The 19,653-nt window shown below is 40.5% G+C and overlaps 1 protein-coding gene and 1 long non-coding RNA gene across 3 annotated transcripts in view; one reads left to right on the top strand and one right to left on the bottom strand.

Moving 5' to 3' along the window:
• Window positions 1–19,653, bottom strand: part of UMAD1 (UBAP1-MVB12-associated (UMA) domain containing 1) — a 217,107-nt gene that overhangs the window by 76,645 nt on the left and 120,809 nt on the right. The window contains exon 1 of one of the 2 annotated variants that reach the window (XM_026506392.4): window positions 8,489–9,845. The exons of the other annotated variant lie outside the window; for it this stretch is intronic. Within the exon in view, the coding sequence (XP_026362177.1) occupies window positions 8,489–8,498 (10 nt within the window). The 5' untranslated portion in view covers window positions 8,499–9,845. Of the gene's footprint in view, window positions 1–8,488; window positions 9,846–19,653 lie in introns of those variants that run through there. 2 annotated transcript variants of the gene reach the window in all.
• LOC123001414 (uncharacterized) overlaps window positions 1–19,653 on the top strand; it is a 227,578-nt gene that overhangs the window by 169,067 nt on the left and 38,858 nt on the right. The window lies entirely within an intron of this gene.

Genomic DNA, 19,653 nt, shown 5'->3' with positions numbered 1-19,653 from the left:
GATCTTAATTTTAATACATCTTGATATACAACTTTTAGGTAGGCAGCATGTTAGATTTTAATTTTCTGACTGCTGTTAAAATCGCACAGCTAAAACCTTGCTTACTCCTTTAAAAGCTTAGGGGCGCATGAATAGGGAAACATGTTTACTCAGGAAAGTAGGGGTATCAACAAATCCAACTGGGCAGCCCTCCGGGCCTGATCTCACGCAACCTGTTGTAGGACTCCACGGTGTCTTTAGGTCTGAGTCCTGTTACTTTGTAGCTATGGGTAATAATGTTTCTGGAAGATCTTAAAGCAACCAAAAATACCCATTAAACTTTAGCACTATGTTAAATAGTCAAACCTAGGCATTCTTCCTTTTGGACTGGAAGACGAGAAACGCAAAAGACCCCCCCCCCCGCAATTAATTTTGTACAATACTGCATGATGCCGTACAAATCTTCTTCAAAGGATTTCTGCTACTATCTTTCCTAAATCCGAGTAAACTTATATATTGTGAGAGTAAGTTCGGCTGACCATTCCTGACCCTGGATCCCAAAAGGCTACTCAAAGAAAGCTCCATAAAGGGCCGCTCTGAGCCCTCCATTGACAACAGACCATAGACTCTGTGAAAACAAACAGCACTGACACAAAAAGGATTTTCAGTGTGTATGGCTTGAAGCCAAACTTTCTAAAGAGAAAAGACTAGGCTCCCTCTCCTAGGTTATCTGGTATCCTGAGACACAGACTCAAACGTGCTGCCTGTTGTGGGTAAAATGATGGCATTGATCTCTCACTAACAATCAGCCTAGGTTGGAGAAGTATTGACATCACATCACTCACAGTCAGGAGCGTTGTCTCCTTTCCAACCAACAGAATAAATTTGTGAAATTACTGGTTGGTGTCGGGAGTTCTGCTCAGTTTTCAACACAGAAAAATAAGTGATCCCATGGGATCAAATATGTGTTTCAAACATCGCATCGATTGGTCCAATCAGAGCTATTAGGCAGGTAAGCTTCTCAATCTCTTGAAATTGAGTTCTTAGATTAAAAAAAAGGGGGGGGGTTAGTGTAATAGAAAACTGCAAAGAGAATCTTTAGCAGAAACGAGAGCAGCATATAAAATATATTATAATCAGCTTCAAGTTAAGTTTCATTCATTCAAGAATTATATGTTAAACACCTGCTATGTACTATACATCATGCCGGGCGCCGTGTGAACTGGTGCAGTCCTATCCCCGCCCTCACATCATTTACATTTTCCTAGAAGGGATTTCAACAGAGCAAATGCAAGTCACAAAACCTGGCTGTAGAAATGAGCCCAAAACTAAACATTACGGGAGTACCCAATCAGTTAAAGAACAGAAATGTGTATGGAGCACTCTGTGAGAAAGGCGGCTATTACAAAACCAAACTTCCTTACTATGGCTTTGCCCCCACTGTCTCCACAGCTCCTTTCATTAGAGAAAAAAAAAAAACCCAGGGGCACCTGGGTGGCACAGCGGTTAAGCGTCTGCCTTCGGCTCAGGGCGTGAGCCCGGCGTTGTGGGATCGAGCCCCACGTCAGGCTCCTCCGCTAGGAGCCTGCTTCTTCCTCTCCCACTCCCCCTGCTTGTGTTCCCTCTCTCGCTGGCTGTCTCTATCCTGTCAAATAAATAAATAAATAAATCTTAAAAAAAAAAAAAAAACCAGTATGTTATTAGTATCATTACTTTTAATGGAAGTCAAATATTACACATGCTCCTGTATCACCCCAAAATTTGAAGAGAATGTTTCTGAAAACACATCAACATTATCTGAAGAAAAGTTGATATTGAGAAGAAAATGAATCACGTGCAAATTTTAGATCACAATCAAAAGCAAAACCCCACACAGCAGATGTGATGAGCAGGCAAGATGTGATAACGGGATGAAGACAAAAAGTTTGATTTCAAAATGCAGAAGAACCTGGCTGGTTTTATCGAAAATGTCACACTCGTCATTTGGCCATACAACATAAATGTCTAAAATCACCGTCCCGAGGGTTGCAATACACTGTGTCGTATTTAAAATGTTCACTTAAGAAAAACAGAAGTGGTCCCTTTAAGAATTCCGGTAAACCTAGACACCACAAGGCCGAGGGAGGAAGTCCTAACCTGTTCACTGGCCCCTGACTGAAGCAGGCATAAAGCAACAGTGGATCGCCACTTGGCATCCTGAGGAAGAAAGGGCCTTGAATAAAAAAGGGCCCAGATCAAAGTTTAGGGTTGCAAACTCAGGCCCGGCCATCCTTTGTTACATTTATAAAACTTGTAGTTGGGCTACAATATATAGACAGACTGGGAAAGAAAGTGTGTCATGGGATAGCCTGGGCTGAATGTGCCCCAAAGTAAGGCAGAGGCTGAAAGTGGCAGGGAGCAGAGCCTTCATCTGCATAAACAGAGGAAAATTCTGAGACCTCTCTCTGCCACGGGGGCAGTACCTCTCACATTTCAGTGTGTGTAAGAATCACCAGGGGTGCAAATTCCTGAGTCTCACAAGACATTCAGACTTGTGAACTCTGGTGAAGCACCTCAGAATCAAAACCTCTAGCAAGCATTCCAGGAGATTCTAATGCAGTTGGTTCACGAACACCACTTTGAGAAACACCGAAGCAGACTTAGATAACCTCACGTGACTGACAGATTACCATCTGCCTAATTTTTGGAATGACTGTCCCCCCTCCCTCCTTCTCTCCTTCCCTCCCGCATTGTTTAAATAGTTAGAGTCTGTATCTCTGTGTTAAGGTTGGGGCCCAATAAGATAAGTTCTCAAAAGAATTAAAAGCAGGGTCTTGAAGAAATGTCTGTACGTCCATGTTTAGAACAACAGCATTCACAAGAGCCCGAAGGTGGAAGCAAACAAAGTGTCCATCAACAGATGAACGGATCCACAAAATGTGACACATGCAAACAATGGAACATTATGGAGCCTCAGAAGGAAGGAAATTCTGATGCGTGCTACAACATGAATGAACCTTGAAGACATTATGCTAAGTGAAATAAGTCAGTTCTGAAAAAGACAAATACTTTTTGATTCCATTTATCTGAGGTGCCTAGAAGAGTCAAATTCATAGAGACAGAAAGTAGAATGGTGCCCGCCAGGGCAGGAGGAAGGGTGGAATGGAAAGATATTCAATACGTACCAGAGTTTGAGTTTTTCAAAGCAGAGCTTATGTGTCTTTTACCACAATTAAATGTAAAACATTTTTTAAAGATTTATTTATATCAGAGAGTGAGAGAGAGAGAGAAAGAGCACAGCAGAGAGAGAGAATCTCAAGCAGACTCCCCACTGAGCAAGGAGACCGATGTGGGGCTCCATCTCATGACCCTGAGATGATGACCTGAGCCGAAATCAAGAGTTGGACGGTCAACTGACTGAACCACCCAGGCTCCCCAAATAGAAACCATTTTTAAAATAAGATGGGTTATCCTCTATTTAGAACAATAAAATGGTAGAAGTTAAAGATAAGTCTACCACTGGCTAATAATGTACTTTACAATTCATTTTAGTTTCATTATGGTAAGTGTTTTCATATACATTAGTCTTTATTTCATATTCATGTTCTTTTAATAAATACATATATTTAAAGAAAAAAGGAAAAATCAAGTGAAGGAAATTGTGTGTTTTCTGTCTCTCTGCCCCAGATTTGGTTATGGTTCAATAAAGAGCCTGGCTGTAGAAACAGTCTGACCAGCTACCCAGTTACAATGTATTGCGGTAAAAAAAAAAGAAGAAGAAGAAGAACCAATGTCAGGAGAGCACACTTTGGTCACTCTGTACGAGTATAATAATGTCATTTCTGTTGATGTGTATCTGCAAGCTTATTTGTACTTACGTTACCAGGTAACAACACGGTGTTAGTGGCAGTAAATATCAATATAGTAAAAAATTTCAAATGCTGGTTATAAAAACTGAAATTTTTGAATGACTTGAATCAAGAAATTAAAATATAAAGTACTGGACAAAGAGATGAAACACGATGATAAAATATATAACTTCGCAGTTAATATACATATCCTTTAATGATCTAAAGCAAAATACCTACACTTCCTTTAGGGAGGAGACAGTTTTCAATCATCTTAAATCTTCATGTCACTGAGATGAGGAGGGGAGGTTGCAGACAATGAAATCCAGGTGTTTAGGGGAAGGGATTCAATATCAACAAATCACTTCTAAGGTGCCCACTGCTGGCTTGTGCTTTCCCAGTGAAATCCCACCTATGGGATTAATGGAGTTAATGGAAGGAAGAAAAGAGAGTAACAGGGTAGGAGGCAGAGGACAAATCAGACATCAAGAGCCTGCTACTGGTAGATCCTAGTCTAATAACTGGGGTACACTGACCTCAGGAGCTCCAACATAGGTTGATAGCACAAAACCAGAACGGTGAAAAGGCAAAAGCCCAAGAAGAAGGAAGAAGCATCCATGACAGTGAGCAGGTGGCTCGGCTAAAAAGTAGGAGAATCTACTTCATTACTGGGTGAAAAGTGATGATGAGAAGAGCAAAAACCATTCTTTGCCTGAAATGTTCCTCAACCCAGACCTCAACCAGTGAATACGTGTTCAATCTTCACATCTCAGCTTCAACCTCCCAAACCCATGCCCCTTTTCCTGCTCCCACGTGTTATTCTCCAAAGCACTTCACACGTTTGCAGTCATTCGACTGTACGCACTCGCTTGTTTCGTTAGTTGTTCCCACTAGACTGTCAGTTCCACCAAGGCAGTGATGGGTTTATTTGCCCCAATATCCGCAGCATCGAGTACGGTGCTGGTACCAAGCATGCGCATGGGAGGCCCTTCTGTAAGGGCTATTTTCTGACCGATGCATCACTGCCCACGTGGCGCTGTCAAAAGGCGGGTGGCAGATAGTCTGAGACAAACACATTTCTGATGAAACTATGCGATAGACAAAGGAAGCTCGAGAGGATGCCCCCATGATTGGTAAAAGGAAATAAGTTTATTCACGGCACTGAGAGCTGGGCGGAAGGTAGAGGCCGAACAAAAGGCTTAAGCAGGGATCAATACGCACAGCTCTAATGTAAAGTTTGGACACGATTTCAGCAACGAGGAAGGACGAGGTAGACCAGCTGTAAAATACTTGGAAACACTTCCCAGCAGTTTACGGGTAGAACTTCAAAGGACAAAGAGTCAATAGTGATTTTGAAACCAGAGAAGAGATTTTACCAGGTTCTATGTAGTTATAGAGAGTTTGAGATAATGGCATGAAATAGAAGTGGTAGCTGGGATTCCAAAGGAATTCCAATAAAATATTTTTATTTATCTTACTGTATTTAATGCTTTTTAAAAAGTTTTTACCGATGTGTATTTAATAAATTTTAAAATACTTTCTTTAAAAAAAAAAAAAAACTCTCCCCCAAAAATAAAAAAACCCCAAAAACATGGTATCACATTAGGACACCTACTAACATATTTGTGATAAAAAATGTCTCTAAAAATAGTTGTAATGTTCAAAAAAATCTACAGTTCAGTTTGTAAAGAAGAAATCTCTCGTTTCAAGACCAAACAGTAAACCATTTGCCTCTTTAAAGTTACAAAAATTGCATATGGTTTATGTATTTTAAACTTACATTTCTAATTTACTACTACCTAATTCCACAGTATTGCTCAGTTTCATAAATTTGATATTCTTGAAATCAGAGTTTGTTTATTAAGTCCTCACTATATACTTATATCTTCATGACTCAGTGATTTCAAATAAATTCAGTAGTCTTCTGGGGCGGGTTTAGTGAAATTAGGATTCATCTGGACATGTGCCTAACTGCAACACATTAAAAAAAAAAAAAAAGGTCCAATCTCAAACAGCTTCTCTTTTTTTTTTAAGGCTTAAAGGACTAGGATGGAAAGACAAACATATTAACCAACCAGCTCTGTTATGCAAAGTCGTCCCAGAGTAATTGCTTCATTCCAATCAACCTGTCTCAATCAAATTCCTTCTCTTCTCCCACTCGCCTACCTTACCCACCCCTAGACTTAATAAAGCAAACCTCCCTCCCGTGGCTATCAGATTCTCTCTTCACCATACTAGGAGGCATATCAACCCTCGTGAGAGCAAGGGTGCTGGAAACCAGAGCACGTGGCAATCCCCATCGAAGAGGAAGAGCAAAAAGTAGGTCTCCCGACAAGGCTTCCTGAGGAGGAAAATCCTGTGTGCTTACTTCTCTGTACTGATCTGTAGACCACGCATCTACTTACGCATTATAGGGCAAAAGACAATGGAAAGAAAAGCATAAAGAATATGGTTTCTTGTTAAGCCTAATTCCAAGATAACAGCAAATAGTGGCCTTAGGAAGAAGTTTCAGACAGGGAGGCCGTATACAGAAGTAGTAGGATAAAGGGCTGGAGCACCTGGGTTGGTTTAGGCCCCGAGTTCTCAAAACAGTAAATGGACCCATATTCAAACATCAGTAGACAACAGAAACATTCTATGGTCTGAAATGTCCCCTAAAAATTCATACATTGAAATCCTAACCCTCAAAGATGATGATATTAGGAGGTGGGGACTTCGGGAGGTGCTTGGGTCACGATGGGAGAGCCTTCATGAATGGGATTAGTGCCTTATACAATAGACCCCCCAGAGCTCCCTAGCCCCTTTCACTATGTGAGCACGTGGTGAGCAGACCCCTGCTCTGAACCAGGAAGAGGGCCCTCACCAGAAAGCGACCATACTGGTGCCTTCATCTTGGACTCTCTTGCCTTCAGTATTGTGACAAATAAATGTCTGTTGTTTATAAACCATCCAGTCTCTGGTATTTTGTTATAGCGGCCCAAAGGACTAAGACACATTCCAAAGTTGAAATAAATTATTTGGGGCATAACCATCATTTCTGACTATCCAAATATCTGTTTCCCTATCAGACTGATGAGCTAGTGTCTTTATTTCCTAATATATATGGGCAGAACATTTTTTTTTAAAGTCAGTCAGCCTGCCTATCTATCCATCCATCCATGTCTTTCTTCCTCCTCTCCCCTCCTGAAGAATTGAGTCCCAACAAGTAGGCAGTGGCATGATTTCAGAACCCAACTGAGGAGAAGGATGTAGGGGAGGTGGTGGCAGCAATGGCCTGGTTCAGGCTACTGGGATACAAGCAGGGAGAAGACGGGCCTGGCTCATCTCATTATGCCAGAGAGTGCCCCAAGAATGAGGAGGACATTTTGAAGGGGCTCCCTTGGGGCGCCTGGGTGGTTCAGTTGGTTAAGCATCTGCCTTTGGCTCAGGTCATGATCCCAGGGTCCTGGGATTGAGCCCCACATCAGGCTCCTTGCTCCTCGGGAAGTCTGCTTCTCCCTCTGCCTGCCACTCCCCTTGCTTGCGCTCTCTCTCTCTCCCTCTGTCAAATAAATACATACATACATACATACATCAACAAATAAATAAAATCTTTGGGGAAAAAAATAAAAATGAAGGGGCTCCTCTGGGGCACTTTAAACATCAAAAATAATGATAATAACAGACTACAATCCATTAAAAATATCCATAAATGAAAAATAATTTTTAAAATCCATGCACCCATGCTGATATAAATAAAAGAATGAATAAATAAAAAAGAAAAGAAGGAAGCCTTTCCTTGCAGTGGAATGTCGACTGATGAATGTAGAAGGAACGAAGGAATTAGAAAAATCACCATTTGGCAACTATCAGAGTAATAATTAATTCCGCCAAGAAGCATAGATAGATGCTAAAACTAGTGGGTGGGAGATTGATAAGAAACAGGATATTACATAGTCTGAAACCACCATCTCCCACATACTGATCATAAAGAGAGAGTGAGTAATTTTACAGTAGGGAAATCTGGTAGACATGACTTTAAGTAAGCAATCACGGTTAACTGTCTCCAGTAATGTAACAAATAGGAACTGTGCACTCCCCTCTAGTGTGCAATGAAAAGAACACGTAGCTTCTGTGATATTCCTAACAAAAATACATCACCTCAATCTAATTTCAGGGACATATATCAGACAAACCCAGACTGAGGGATATTTGACAAAATAACTGGTCTGTAATCTTCAAAAGTATCTAGATACTGAAAAGTTAAGGAAAGACTGAGGAACTATACCAGATTGAAGGAGACTAAACGGACAGGACAGCATGCAATTCTGAACAGGATCCTTTTGCTATGAAGTACGTGATCTGAACAAAATATAAATAGGGGTCCATGGCTCTGATGGTAAATTTCTTGATTTTGATGACTGATGTAGGAGATATCCCTGCTTTTGGAAGTGATGACACATCATATTGCTAATTTACTCTCAAACGGTAAAACAAAAAGCTCTGTTTTACAACTTTTCTGTAAGTTCAAAATTATTTCAAAAGAAACAAAATAAATAAGGAGAATAATTAGGATGGCTAGAATACATAGATAGGATATAAAGATAGGCAAGAGACAGAGATATAGGTCGAGGTGGAGACAGGGATCTCAGTGGCTCCATGAACCCACCAGCCGAAACAGAAGTAATCCTTTACCTTTTTACCTTTTTCCATTTTCACTCGTAAATGACTACACAGACAAGTGGTATGCACAGTCACCCAGGGATGTTTCAGACGCAACAAACCCTAACACAGTTCAGACCGTTGAGCAACCTCTTTCCAAGAAGGAGGGGCAGAAACTAACTGAAGAATAGAATCAGGTGATACAATAATGTGTAACCAGGCTGATCTTGTTTATTTTTTTATATGGCACTCTTCCTTAAAAGATTTTAAGCATCTTTCTTCTACTTTCCACGGAAAGTGTGACAACTGCGTGAAAGAGGATAATGTCTTTACAACAACTTTCTGAAGAAGGAATACTTTTGCTTATTTATTGGGTAAAGAAAATAATGAAAAAGAGAGGTCAAGTTCCCCGAATCACGAAATGCCGAAGTGGTAGAGCCAGTATTCGAACTAACCTCTGTCTGGGTTTAAGACCCATGTTCTTTCTACCATAATTATAAGAGGAAACCGTTTACTCTGAATTCTCTCCATGAACAATATCCACCTTCAGAATGGCATATCGTCATAAGCAAACTGGATCCATTCATCATCCTAAATTTCTTCTTTACTTTGCCTCCTTTTTGTGAATGTGCTGAATTAGAGTAGACGGAGCACAGCGTCTATTTCTGGTTTCACTTCGCTTCACCGGAAGTATACTGACCATGTACTTTTATGACGTTGTGCCAAACAAACCAAATGCCACAGGGACAAGGTGCCTGTTGAAGCAGTTTTGTTGTTGGTTTTTAACTACGCGGTTGGTAGAATTATTTCTGGCTCTTACGTTTCATTTCCATTTTCTCTTAAGGCCTTGGAACCAGTTTTACATCTCTCTAATGAAAGCACATCACTTTACCTCTATAGTTTCCAACAGTTCATTTCTTAAAATAAACCTCCTGGTAGCTAAGCCACGGAAGCGACCTTTGAGCTAAACCTGACTGCTGACCTCCACCCCTGCTCGTGAGACCATTTTATAAGCAAGATGGGGAACACGGCGTCCTTGTTGCCCATTCTTTCCTCCCAGCCGCAAAGCTTAACAAACGCCCACAGAAACACACCCTACAGCATCTGCCTTTTTAAGAATAAAATTTCTATTCTACAGAAGACAGGACTCTGAAGTTCTCATACTCAATTCTACAGCCATTACAGAGATCTTGAATTCTTTTTATTTTGACAAAGGAAATATGTATTTTAGTAACCCCAGCCGTGGCTTACCGACCTCTTAGAGCACGTTACAACTATCTGTAGTTGATCTGACCTAGTTTCACTTTACAAATGAGATAAGACAGAACAACCATCCTGTCTCTTATGAGGATTAAACGAGATCCTGGATGGTATTTTCCTAAAAATCAGCAAAACCACCATCTCAAAAGTAGATCTCATTTCTAGATCAGACTTGGCCAGTGCATATGAGTGTCCACACAAGAGATTATGTACCAGACACTCTGCTATTGGTGCTGATGTAAGACACAGGAGGTCAATAATGTGGATTAACTAGGATTAAAGTATTATTTTCTGATTACATTTGTGGTTCAAATTTCTGTATACTTAAAAATATTCTTAAGATTAAGCAACAAAACAAAACAAAACCAAAAACAGAAACAAAAAAACCCACCAAGAAACCTTACAACTTAAAATGAGTAAAAAAAGTAATAAGACAAATTTACAAGTTTAAGAAATGAGAACTGCTTAACTAAGAAAAAAAATTTTTTATTGTATACGCAATAACATGTATATATGGGACCTAGACACATTTTCTTACCTCTGAGGAGGTGATACAAAAGTGACACACTCATATCTCACATGTACATATGTGTAAAGCATTCAGACAAATAAATTTGTGTATATGGAGACACAGAATCATGAGAAATATCCAGAACAGAAAAGTATAGGAGAATACAGGGAGAAAAATTAGAGAAACTGAAAGATTTTCATTTTTTCCCTTACTTATGCTGAAGTTTTTTTTTCTGATAGTATTAAAAAATTTCTTCCCAAATTACTATATTCCTAAAAAGAAACAGAGAAGCAAAATACAGAACAAATAAGAAAAGGGAAGTTTAAAAAATCAGAGAGGGTGCCTAGTGGCTCAGTCGGTTAAGCATCAGCTTAGGTCATGATCTCAGGGTGGTGAGATGCAGCCCCATGCTGAGCTCCGTGCTCAGACAGGAATCCGCTTGAGATTCTCTCCCTCTCCTTCTGCCCTTCCCCCCATTCGTACTTCTTTCTCTAACAAATAAATAAATCTTTTTTTTTTTTTAAGTAAGAGAATGAAAAAAAGTAAATTTATAGTAACACAAACAGTAAATGATGTGGTTTTCATTACAGGAATAATTTACCTAATGTAATGACAGATGTTTTCACATTTAAAAATTTGATTAATTTTATGTTTAACTGTGTGAGTTAGTTCTTCATTCAAAATATAAGGCTAGAGAAAACGGTTTGGATTTGGCAGAGAGAGCAATGCATGAAAAAATGGAGTTATGCAAATGATCAATTCTACAATTCTATTTTTAAAACCGTTCTCAAGGTTACTTTTTTCTATTTACCCTGGTACCAATTTCTCCCTCTCTGAATTTAGAAACTAAATGGTCACAAACCCCAAGGCATAAATGGTACCAAACCCAAACAAAAAACTGTTAGCATTAATAAGCGCTCGGTCAGGAGGATAAATACAAAATAAATATATAAAACTCCACAGCTTTTGAATAACTAGTTATAAAATATAATGAAATTATCCAATTCCCAATAGCCACAAAATATTAAATATGTGGAAATAAAATTTTTTTGAAAACCAGATCCTAGATGAATAAACCTATAAAACTTTACCGAGGAGCATTTAATGAAAATACTTGAATAAATGGAGAATCATCCTTGGGTAGGATTATATACATATGTCAATTCTTGCCACACAAATTTATAGAAATACCAGTAAGGTAATTCCAGTGAAATCCTCATTTTTTCCCCTGAAGTTGGCAATGTATTTTAAAGCTATACTAGTAAAAATTTAAAACACAAGTATAATCAGGTAATTTTTAAAAAAGAATTAGGGAGAGACTTTGTGCCCTATATACTATTACATTTTCAAAAATCTAAATTAATTGAAACAATAATGAACTGGAAAGATCAGTGACACATAACACTCAGAAATGGATCCTAGGATATTAAAGACTTTTTTTAGTACATTCAGTTCACATCGACATTTTACTGAATACCTATGTGTCAGGTAATGTGTTAACAGAAAAGTAAACTGGTGTAATCTTTCCAGAAAGCAATCTGGCAATATGTATTAAGAACTTTTAAAGAGTTTATATCCTCTTAGTCAGTAAATGCACTTCTAGAATATATTCTAAGGAGGTGCTCAGATATTAGTTTAAGTATTTATACAGAGTTGTTCATTATAGGGTTATTTATCAGAGTAAAAACCTGGCAAAAACAAAAGAATTAATGGATTAACTATGGTATATCTGTACCATGGAATAGTATATACCCATTAACATTATGTTTGAAAACATATTCATGTGTGTTCACAGAACATTATACAGCAAAGAATAATCAACTACACCTGCATATAATGTGGGTGAATCTCACAATCATTTTTAGTGAAAGAGCAAGACACAAAATATACACAATGTAGGACTGCATTTCCATGCATTTTATACGCATAAAACAATCTATGCTTCAAGAAGTCAGGATACATTTGGGGAGTTGGATAAAATGATGGAAAGCGGTGGTGGGATGGGGGAGATTCTAGGATTGTGTAATTTCTATTTCTTGATCTAGATGGTAATGACATATGAAAAATCACTGGGGTTAAAATTTGTATGTTTCTGTATGTATGCTATTCGTCATCAATGAAAAGGGTTTCAAAAATAATGACATGAAAAAATGACCATAATATTAAAGTAGGAAGAAAAATCACAATACAAAACTGTGCAGGAAATATAGTCTCGGTTTTGTGAATTAAAGAATAGCACAGAAAAATTGCTAGAAGGAAATCGGCAGTTGGGAGTATAAGCCAGGAGTTGGGGAGGCTTAGAGGAGCTGGCGGAAAACAGGAAAAGACCCCAATGGTATCGTTTGTTAGGAAAGCTTCGTTTGGAGAAGAGATGGTGATGGCCAGAAGGTGTGTGGAGTAAAGGGGGAACCTGTTTAAATTCTGATGGAAAAGAGTCAATAGACAGGGAAAGGTACAGGAAATAAACCAAAAAAGAGCCAATAATGCCTCTTAGCAGGCTGGTGAGTATGTACAAAGAAGCAAACTCAAAAAAGGGGTAGAAAGGGTTTGACAACTATATGCACACAAAACAGTTCCTTTTTCAGAGAGCTTTGCAAATTAACATGTCAAGAAACTTGTCAATTTTCCACTCCAGGTATATCCACTTGTATTCATGAAGCCTTCAGATGATCACATTATCTGGATCAGGAAATTGTTACCAGAGTTTTAGCCAGATGATAATCTATCTCTCACTTCAAAATACTTCAGGCCAAAATAAAGACCAGGTCAAGCACAGTGACAGCAGGTTCGGCAGCAAGTAGCATTTCTACCGCATGTTAGCTGTGTGATTTGTGGCAAGGTGTTCAACCTCGCTGTGTCTGAGTGGCCTCATCGGAAAAATGACGAAGACAATAACAGGTTGGTAAGACGCTTAAATGAGATTATCCACTTAAAATGCCCGACACGGGGCACAGAAGAAACCCTCAATAATTATAAATTGCTATCATCACTTATTAGTACTTTTTTTTTAATCTGGGGGCAGACTTTGTAAGATGTTTTCAGATCTAGAAATAGCAAAACAAAAGCCAAGAACATAATAGGTAATGAAGAAGACCATAAATAATTTCAGCAAAACTATGCTTTCTCTCAACTTTTTATTTTAAAACATGTTAAATCTATAGAAAATTTGACTCTTTGCCCGCAGGGTGGCATCCTGCCCAAGCCCCAAGGCCCTGGGGCCTCAGTCAAGTTTCCCTTTCAGTGACTGGGGGAAAAAAAAAAAAAAACAAGAAAAACGTGAAAGAATAGTACAATGTATATCCTAGATTGTTCCCCTTCACCTATATTAAGCAATTGTTAAATTCTGCCATATTTACTTTTTTTTTTTTTTTTGTCTCTCTCTCCTACAAGCCCATATACATAACCAGCGCTGGAGCAGCCAAGACTCCAGTCGGTTGGCCTATTATGCAGAAGGGTACACACCACCTACGTGTCTTGTGTAGTCAGCCTTTCTCAGAGAATCTGATTTAACACATAAGAACTAACGTAATAGTAAAGCTGCATCTGGCAGATGCAATGCAGGCTAACACACTGATAGCGGGGAAGAAGATATTTTGGGCAATGCTCCTTTGGGGAAAAAAAAAGGGCTTAGAACTCTAGTCTTAGGTCTGTGAATGAGGAGAAAGCAAAGGCTTTCATAAAAGGTAAGGAAGCCTGACAGAGCTGGATCAGGATAAGGGTGAGACATGTCACTGAATGAAGTCACTGGCAAAGGACTCTGAGAAACATCCGTGTGTGTGCATGGGCATTTTGCCCTCAGCTAAACAGAAGAACATTGACACAGTGGGTCTCCACTCTCTTTTTGGCATCCAAGTTATCATACACATCTGGTAGTGAAGCAGAAAATACAAAGGACACTAAACACGTATTCTCCAATAATTACACATCTCGAAACGTATTCGACATGTATCAGGTTGAACCATGTAAAATTTTTTCTAGATTAAAAAAGTCAGTATGGGCAGTTTTATGTATTCACATATATTTGTTCAAGTAGGAAATGACATACATATAAGGATATTCCCTGGTGTACTGTTTACAAAAGTGGAAGTCTGGAAATAACCTAGTATATATGTGTTATGTATACATGTGTATGCGTGTGTGTGTGTGTATATGTATATATATGAATATTATGCAACTGTCTCTCTCTAAATGTATGTATGGAAGATACATATTTAAATACATAAAGGAATATTAAGCAACTATCAAAAGAAAAAGAATTTAGAGGCTGTGTACCACCTTGGAAATTTAAGATACGCTGTTAAATGAAATATGTAAAATATTCAATATAGTAAACTATCTTTTGGATAATATCAGGGAGGAGAGGGACACCTGGGTGGCTCAGTCGGTTAAGCATCTGCCTTGGGCTCTGGTCATGATCCCAGGGTCCTAGGATCAAGTCCTGCATCAGGCTCCTTGCTGAGCAGGGGGTCTGCTTCTCCCTCTGCCTGCTGTCCCCCAGCTTGTGCTCTCTCTCTCTCTCCCTCTCTCTCACAAATAAATAAAATCTTTAAAAAAAAATAAAGCAGGGAGGAGAGTAAAAAATATATTTGCATTTGCTTACATATACATGAAGAAATTCTGGAAGAATACACAAGAAATTAATAGTTGTTTACTTTTGGGGAAGTGTGAACTGTGTAGTGGAAGACAGATTTGGGAGAAGACTTTTCATTGCCTCCCTCATTATGTATTTTGAACCATTTGTATTTACTACCTAGTCAGAAAAACTTAAGGAAAAATCGCAGAGAAAAAAATTAAGGTATTTGATGTTCAGATGGGGAACCAGAAATTGGAAAATGGGGAGGAGTAGGGGACCCCTTTTTCAGCCGGTCCCCTGAGTCGAGCTGGATAGGTACCAGACCAGCCTAAATAACCACGGAATCAGCCTGAGACGCAGGATGATGCATCTGGATCTCTACAAATGAACATCTCCAGCGCTGAGTATTGAGGTACGAAGAGGGGAGCTGTAAACCGTACATGGATATCGGAAGATAAACGGAAGGGGGAGGGAGCCGCCGCGTTTGGGCGCCGGGAAGCGGCAGCCACCTGCACGGGGGAGCGGGCGGACTCACAGAGGGCACCCGCGAGAGAGCGGACTGAGACCGGTGAGCCGTGAACGCGCGCGCCACCAGGCATCTCCCGGAACACCGGAATCCCGGTGTGCTCATGGGATCCAGACTGAGACCGGGAACTCCCGGAGCGCGCGCGGGGCGGCTGGCGGCTGGCGGGCCACCTGCACGGGGGAGCGGGCGGACTCGCGGTCGGCACCCGCGAAACAGCAGACTGAGACCCTGAACCAGGTGCGCGCGCCACCAGGCTTCTCACGGAACTCCGGAATCGAGGTGTGCTCACCGGGCATAGACTGAGACCGGGAGACCAGGGAGCCTGAGGGGCGGCCGGTGGCTGGCGGCATTAGAAACACAAAGGACAGAGACGCGCTGGCCCTGGAAGTGAGGGCAGGGACGCCGGGTGTGGGGCGCACATCCCGGGACACTGCAGGGTTGAGCAGCACCAACAGTAACAGAGTTAAAGTGGCCAGAACATCAGTGGAGAACGGGCCGCAATCCCTCTGTTCTGCGACAATGCAGCCTCTGCTGCTCTGACCCTCAGAAGAGGCATAGCCGGCCGCCAGGGAAAGCCGCCAGAGAACAAAAGCCTGGAAATACCGGCTCACAGCGTGCCCATCCCCATCCTCCCTCGCAGGGGACACGGAGACTCTAACCAAACAGGGTTGCCTGAGTATCGGCGCGGCAGGCCCCTCCCCCAGAACACAGAAGGCAGGCTGAAAAATCAAGAAGCCCACAACCGGAGGCGCCTGGGTGGCGCCGTCATTGAGCGCCTGTCTCCGGCTTAGGGCGTGATCCCAGCGTTCCGGAAAGGAGTCCCTCATCGGGCTCCTCCGCTGGGAGCCTGCTTCTTCCTCTCCCACTCCCCTGCTTCTGTTTCGTTCTTGCTGACTGTATGTCTCCCTCTCTCAGATAAGTAAATAAATAAAATCTTTAAAGAAGAAGCCCACATCTCTAAGATCCCTATAAAACAAGGGGCACGGCCTGGGACCCAGTCAATAATTTTCGGCTCTGGAAACCCCGCAACCTCTCTTCATCAGAATGACAAGAAGGAGAAGCCCCCCCCAGCAAAGAAAAGACAGTGAGTCAGTGGCCTCTGCCACAGAAGTAACGGATACGGATGTAACCAAATTATCAGAAATGGAATTCAGAGTAACAATGGTCAAGATAATGAGTAGACTTGAAAAAAGTATTCAGGAAAATATTACTGAGAATATAGAATCCCTAAGGGCGGAAATGAGAGCGAATTTGACAGAAATTAAAAATTCTATGAGCCAAATGCAGGCAAAACTAGAGGCTCTGACGGCCAGGGTCACGGAAGCGGAGGAAAGGGTTAGTGAATTGGAGGATGGGTTAATAGAGGAAAAAATAAAAATAGAAGATGGTCTTAAAAAAATCCACGCCCACGAATGTTGGCTACGGGAGATTACTGACTCAACGAAACGATCCAATGTTAGAATAATCGGCATCCCCGAGGGGGTGGAGAAAAACAGAGGCCTAGAAGAGATATTTGAACAAATTGTAACTGAAAACTTCCCTAATCTAGCAAGGGAAACAAAAATTCGTGTCCAAGAGGCAGAGAGGACCCCTCCCAAGCTCAACCATGACAGACCTACACCACGTCACGTCATAGTACAATTCGCAAATATGAGATCCAAGGATACAGTATTGAAAGCGGCCAGGGCAAAGAAGTTTCTCACGTACCAAGGCAAAGGCATCAGAATTACGTCAGACCTGTCTACACAGACCTGGAATGAGAGAAAGGGTTGGGGGAGCATTTTTAAAGCTCTTTCAGAGAAAAACATGCAGCCAAGGATCCTTTATCCAGCAAGGCTGTCATTCAGAATTGATGGAGAAATAAAGATATTTCAGAATCAACAGTCACTAGCCAATTTCGTAACCACGAAACCAGCCCTACAGGAGGTATTACGGGGGGTTCTATAAAAGTAAAAAGGCCCCAAGAGTGATACAAAACAGAAAGTCACAGCCAATACAAACAAAGACTTTACTGACAACATGGCAGAATTAAAAGCATATCTCTCAGTACTCAGCCTGAACATTAATGGTTTAAATTCTTGCTTTAAACGCCACAGGGTTGCAGATTGGATAAAAAGACATGACCCATCCATTTGCTGTCTACAAGAGACTCATTTCGAACCCAAAGATGCATTCAGACTGAGAGTAAGGGGATGGAGTACCATCTTTCACGCAAATGGACCTCAAAAGAAAGCTGGGGTAGCAATTCTCATATCAGATAAATTGGATTTTAAACTACAGACTATAGTTAGAGATGCAGAAGGGCACTATATTATTCTTAAAGGAAGTATTCAACAAGTGGATATGACAATTATAAATATATATGCCCCCAACAGGGGAGCAGCAAGATACACAAGCCAACTCTTAACCAGAATAAAGAGACATATAGATAAAAATACATTAATAGTAGGGGACCTCAACACTCCACTCTCAGAAATAGACAGAACACCCTGGCAAAAACTAAGCAAAGAATCAAAGGCTTTGAATGCCATACTCGACGAGTTGGACCTCTTAGATATATATAGAGCACTACACCCCAGAACCAAAGAATACTCATTCTATTCTAATGCCCATGGAACATTCTCAAGAATAGACCATGTTCTGGGACACAAATCAGGTCTCAGCCGATACCAAAAGATTGAAATTATCCCCTGCATATTCTCAGACCACAACGCTCTGAAATTGGAACTCAACCACAAGGAAAAATTTGGAAGAAACTCAAACACTTGGAGACTAAGAACCATCCTGCTCAGGAATGAATCGATAAACCAGGAAATCAAAAATCAAATTAAACAATTTATGGAGACCAATGAGAATGAAAATACAACAGTCCAAAACCTATGGGATACTGCAAAGGCAGTCCTAAGGGGGAAATACATAGCCATCCAAGCCTCACTCAAAAGAATAGAAAAATCTAAAATGCAGTTTTTATATTCTCACCTCAAGAAGCTGGAACAGCAACAGAGGGACAGGCCTAATCCACGCACAAGGAAGCAGTTGACCAAAATTAAAGCTGAAATCAATCAAGCAGAAACCAGAAGTACAGTAGAGCAGATCAACAGGACTAGAAGCTGGTTCTTGGAGAGAATCAATAAAATTGACCGACCACTGGCAAGACTTATCCAAAAGAAAAGAGAAAGGACCCAGATTATTAAAATTATGAATGAAAAAGGAGAGGTCACGACGAACACCATTGAAATTGGAAGGATTATTAGAAATTTTTATCAACAGCTATATGCCAATAAACTAAGCAATCTGGAAGAGATGGAATCCTTTCTGGAAACCTATAAACTACCAAGATTGAAAAAGGAAGAAATTGGTTTCTTAAACAGGCCAATTAATTATGAAGAAATTGAGTCAGTGATAAACAACCTTCCAAATAACAAAACTCCAGGCCCGGACGGTTTTCCTGGGGAATTCTACCAAACATTCAAAGAAGAAATAATACCTATTCTCCTAAAGCTATTTCAAAAAATAGAAACAGAAGGAAAGCTACCAAACTCATTCTATGAGGCCAATATTACCCTGATCCCCAAACCAGGCAAAGACCCCCTCAAAAAGGAGAATTACAGACCGATTTCCCTAATGAATATGGACGCCAAAATCCTCAACAAGATACTTGCTAATAGAATCCAACAGTTCATTAAAAGGATTATCCACCACGAACAAGTGGGATTCATACCTGGGATGCAAGCGTGGTTCAATATTCGCAAATCAATCAGCGTGATACATCATATCAACAAGAAAAGACTCAAGAACCATATGATCCTCTCAATCGATGCCGAAAAAGCATTTGACAAAATACAGCATCCTTTCCTGATTAAAACCCTTCAGAGTGTAGGAATAGAAGGTACATTTCTCAATCTCATAAAAGCCATCTATGAAAAGCCTACTGCAAATATTACTCTCAATGGGGAAAAGCTGGAAGCCTTTCCCTTAAGATCAGGAACACGACAAGGATGCCCACTCTCGCCACTATTATTCAACATAGTACTAGAAGTCCTTGCAACAGCAATCAGACAACAAAAAGGGATCAAAGGTATTCAAATCGGCAAAGAAGAAGTCAAAATGTCTCTCTTCGCAGACGACATGATACTCTATATGGAAAACCCAAAAGAAGCCACTCCCAAACTATTAGAAGTTATAGAGCAATTCAGTAACGTGGCAGGATACAAAATCAATGCTCAGAAATCAGTTGCATTTCTGTACACGAATAACGAGAACGAAGAAAGAGAAATCAGGGAATCCATCCCATTTACAATAGCACCAAAAACCACACGTTACCTTGGAATTAACT

Source organism: Ursus arctos, unplaced genomic scaffold (genome assembly GCF_023065955.2).
Source record: "Ursus arctos isolate Adak ecotype North America unplaced genomic scaffold, UrsArc2.0 scaffold_3, whole genome shotgun sequence".
NCBI classification, from domain to species: Eukaryota; Metazoa; Chordata; class Mammalia; order Carnivora; family Ursidae; genus Ursus; species Ursus arctos.
The sequence above is the reverse complement of the archived record's forward strand: the minus strand, read 5'-3'. Positions and strand labels throughout refer to the sequence as shown.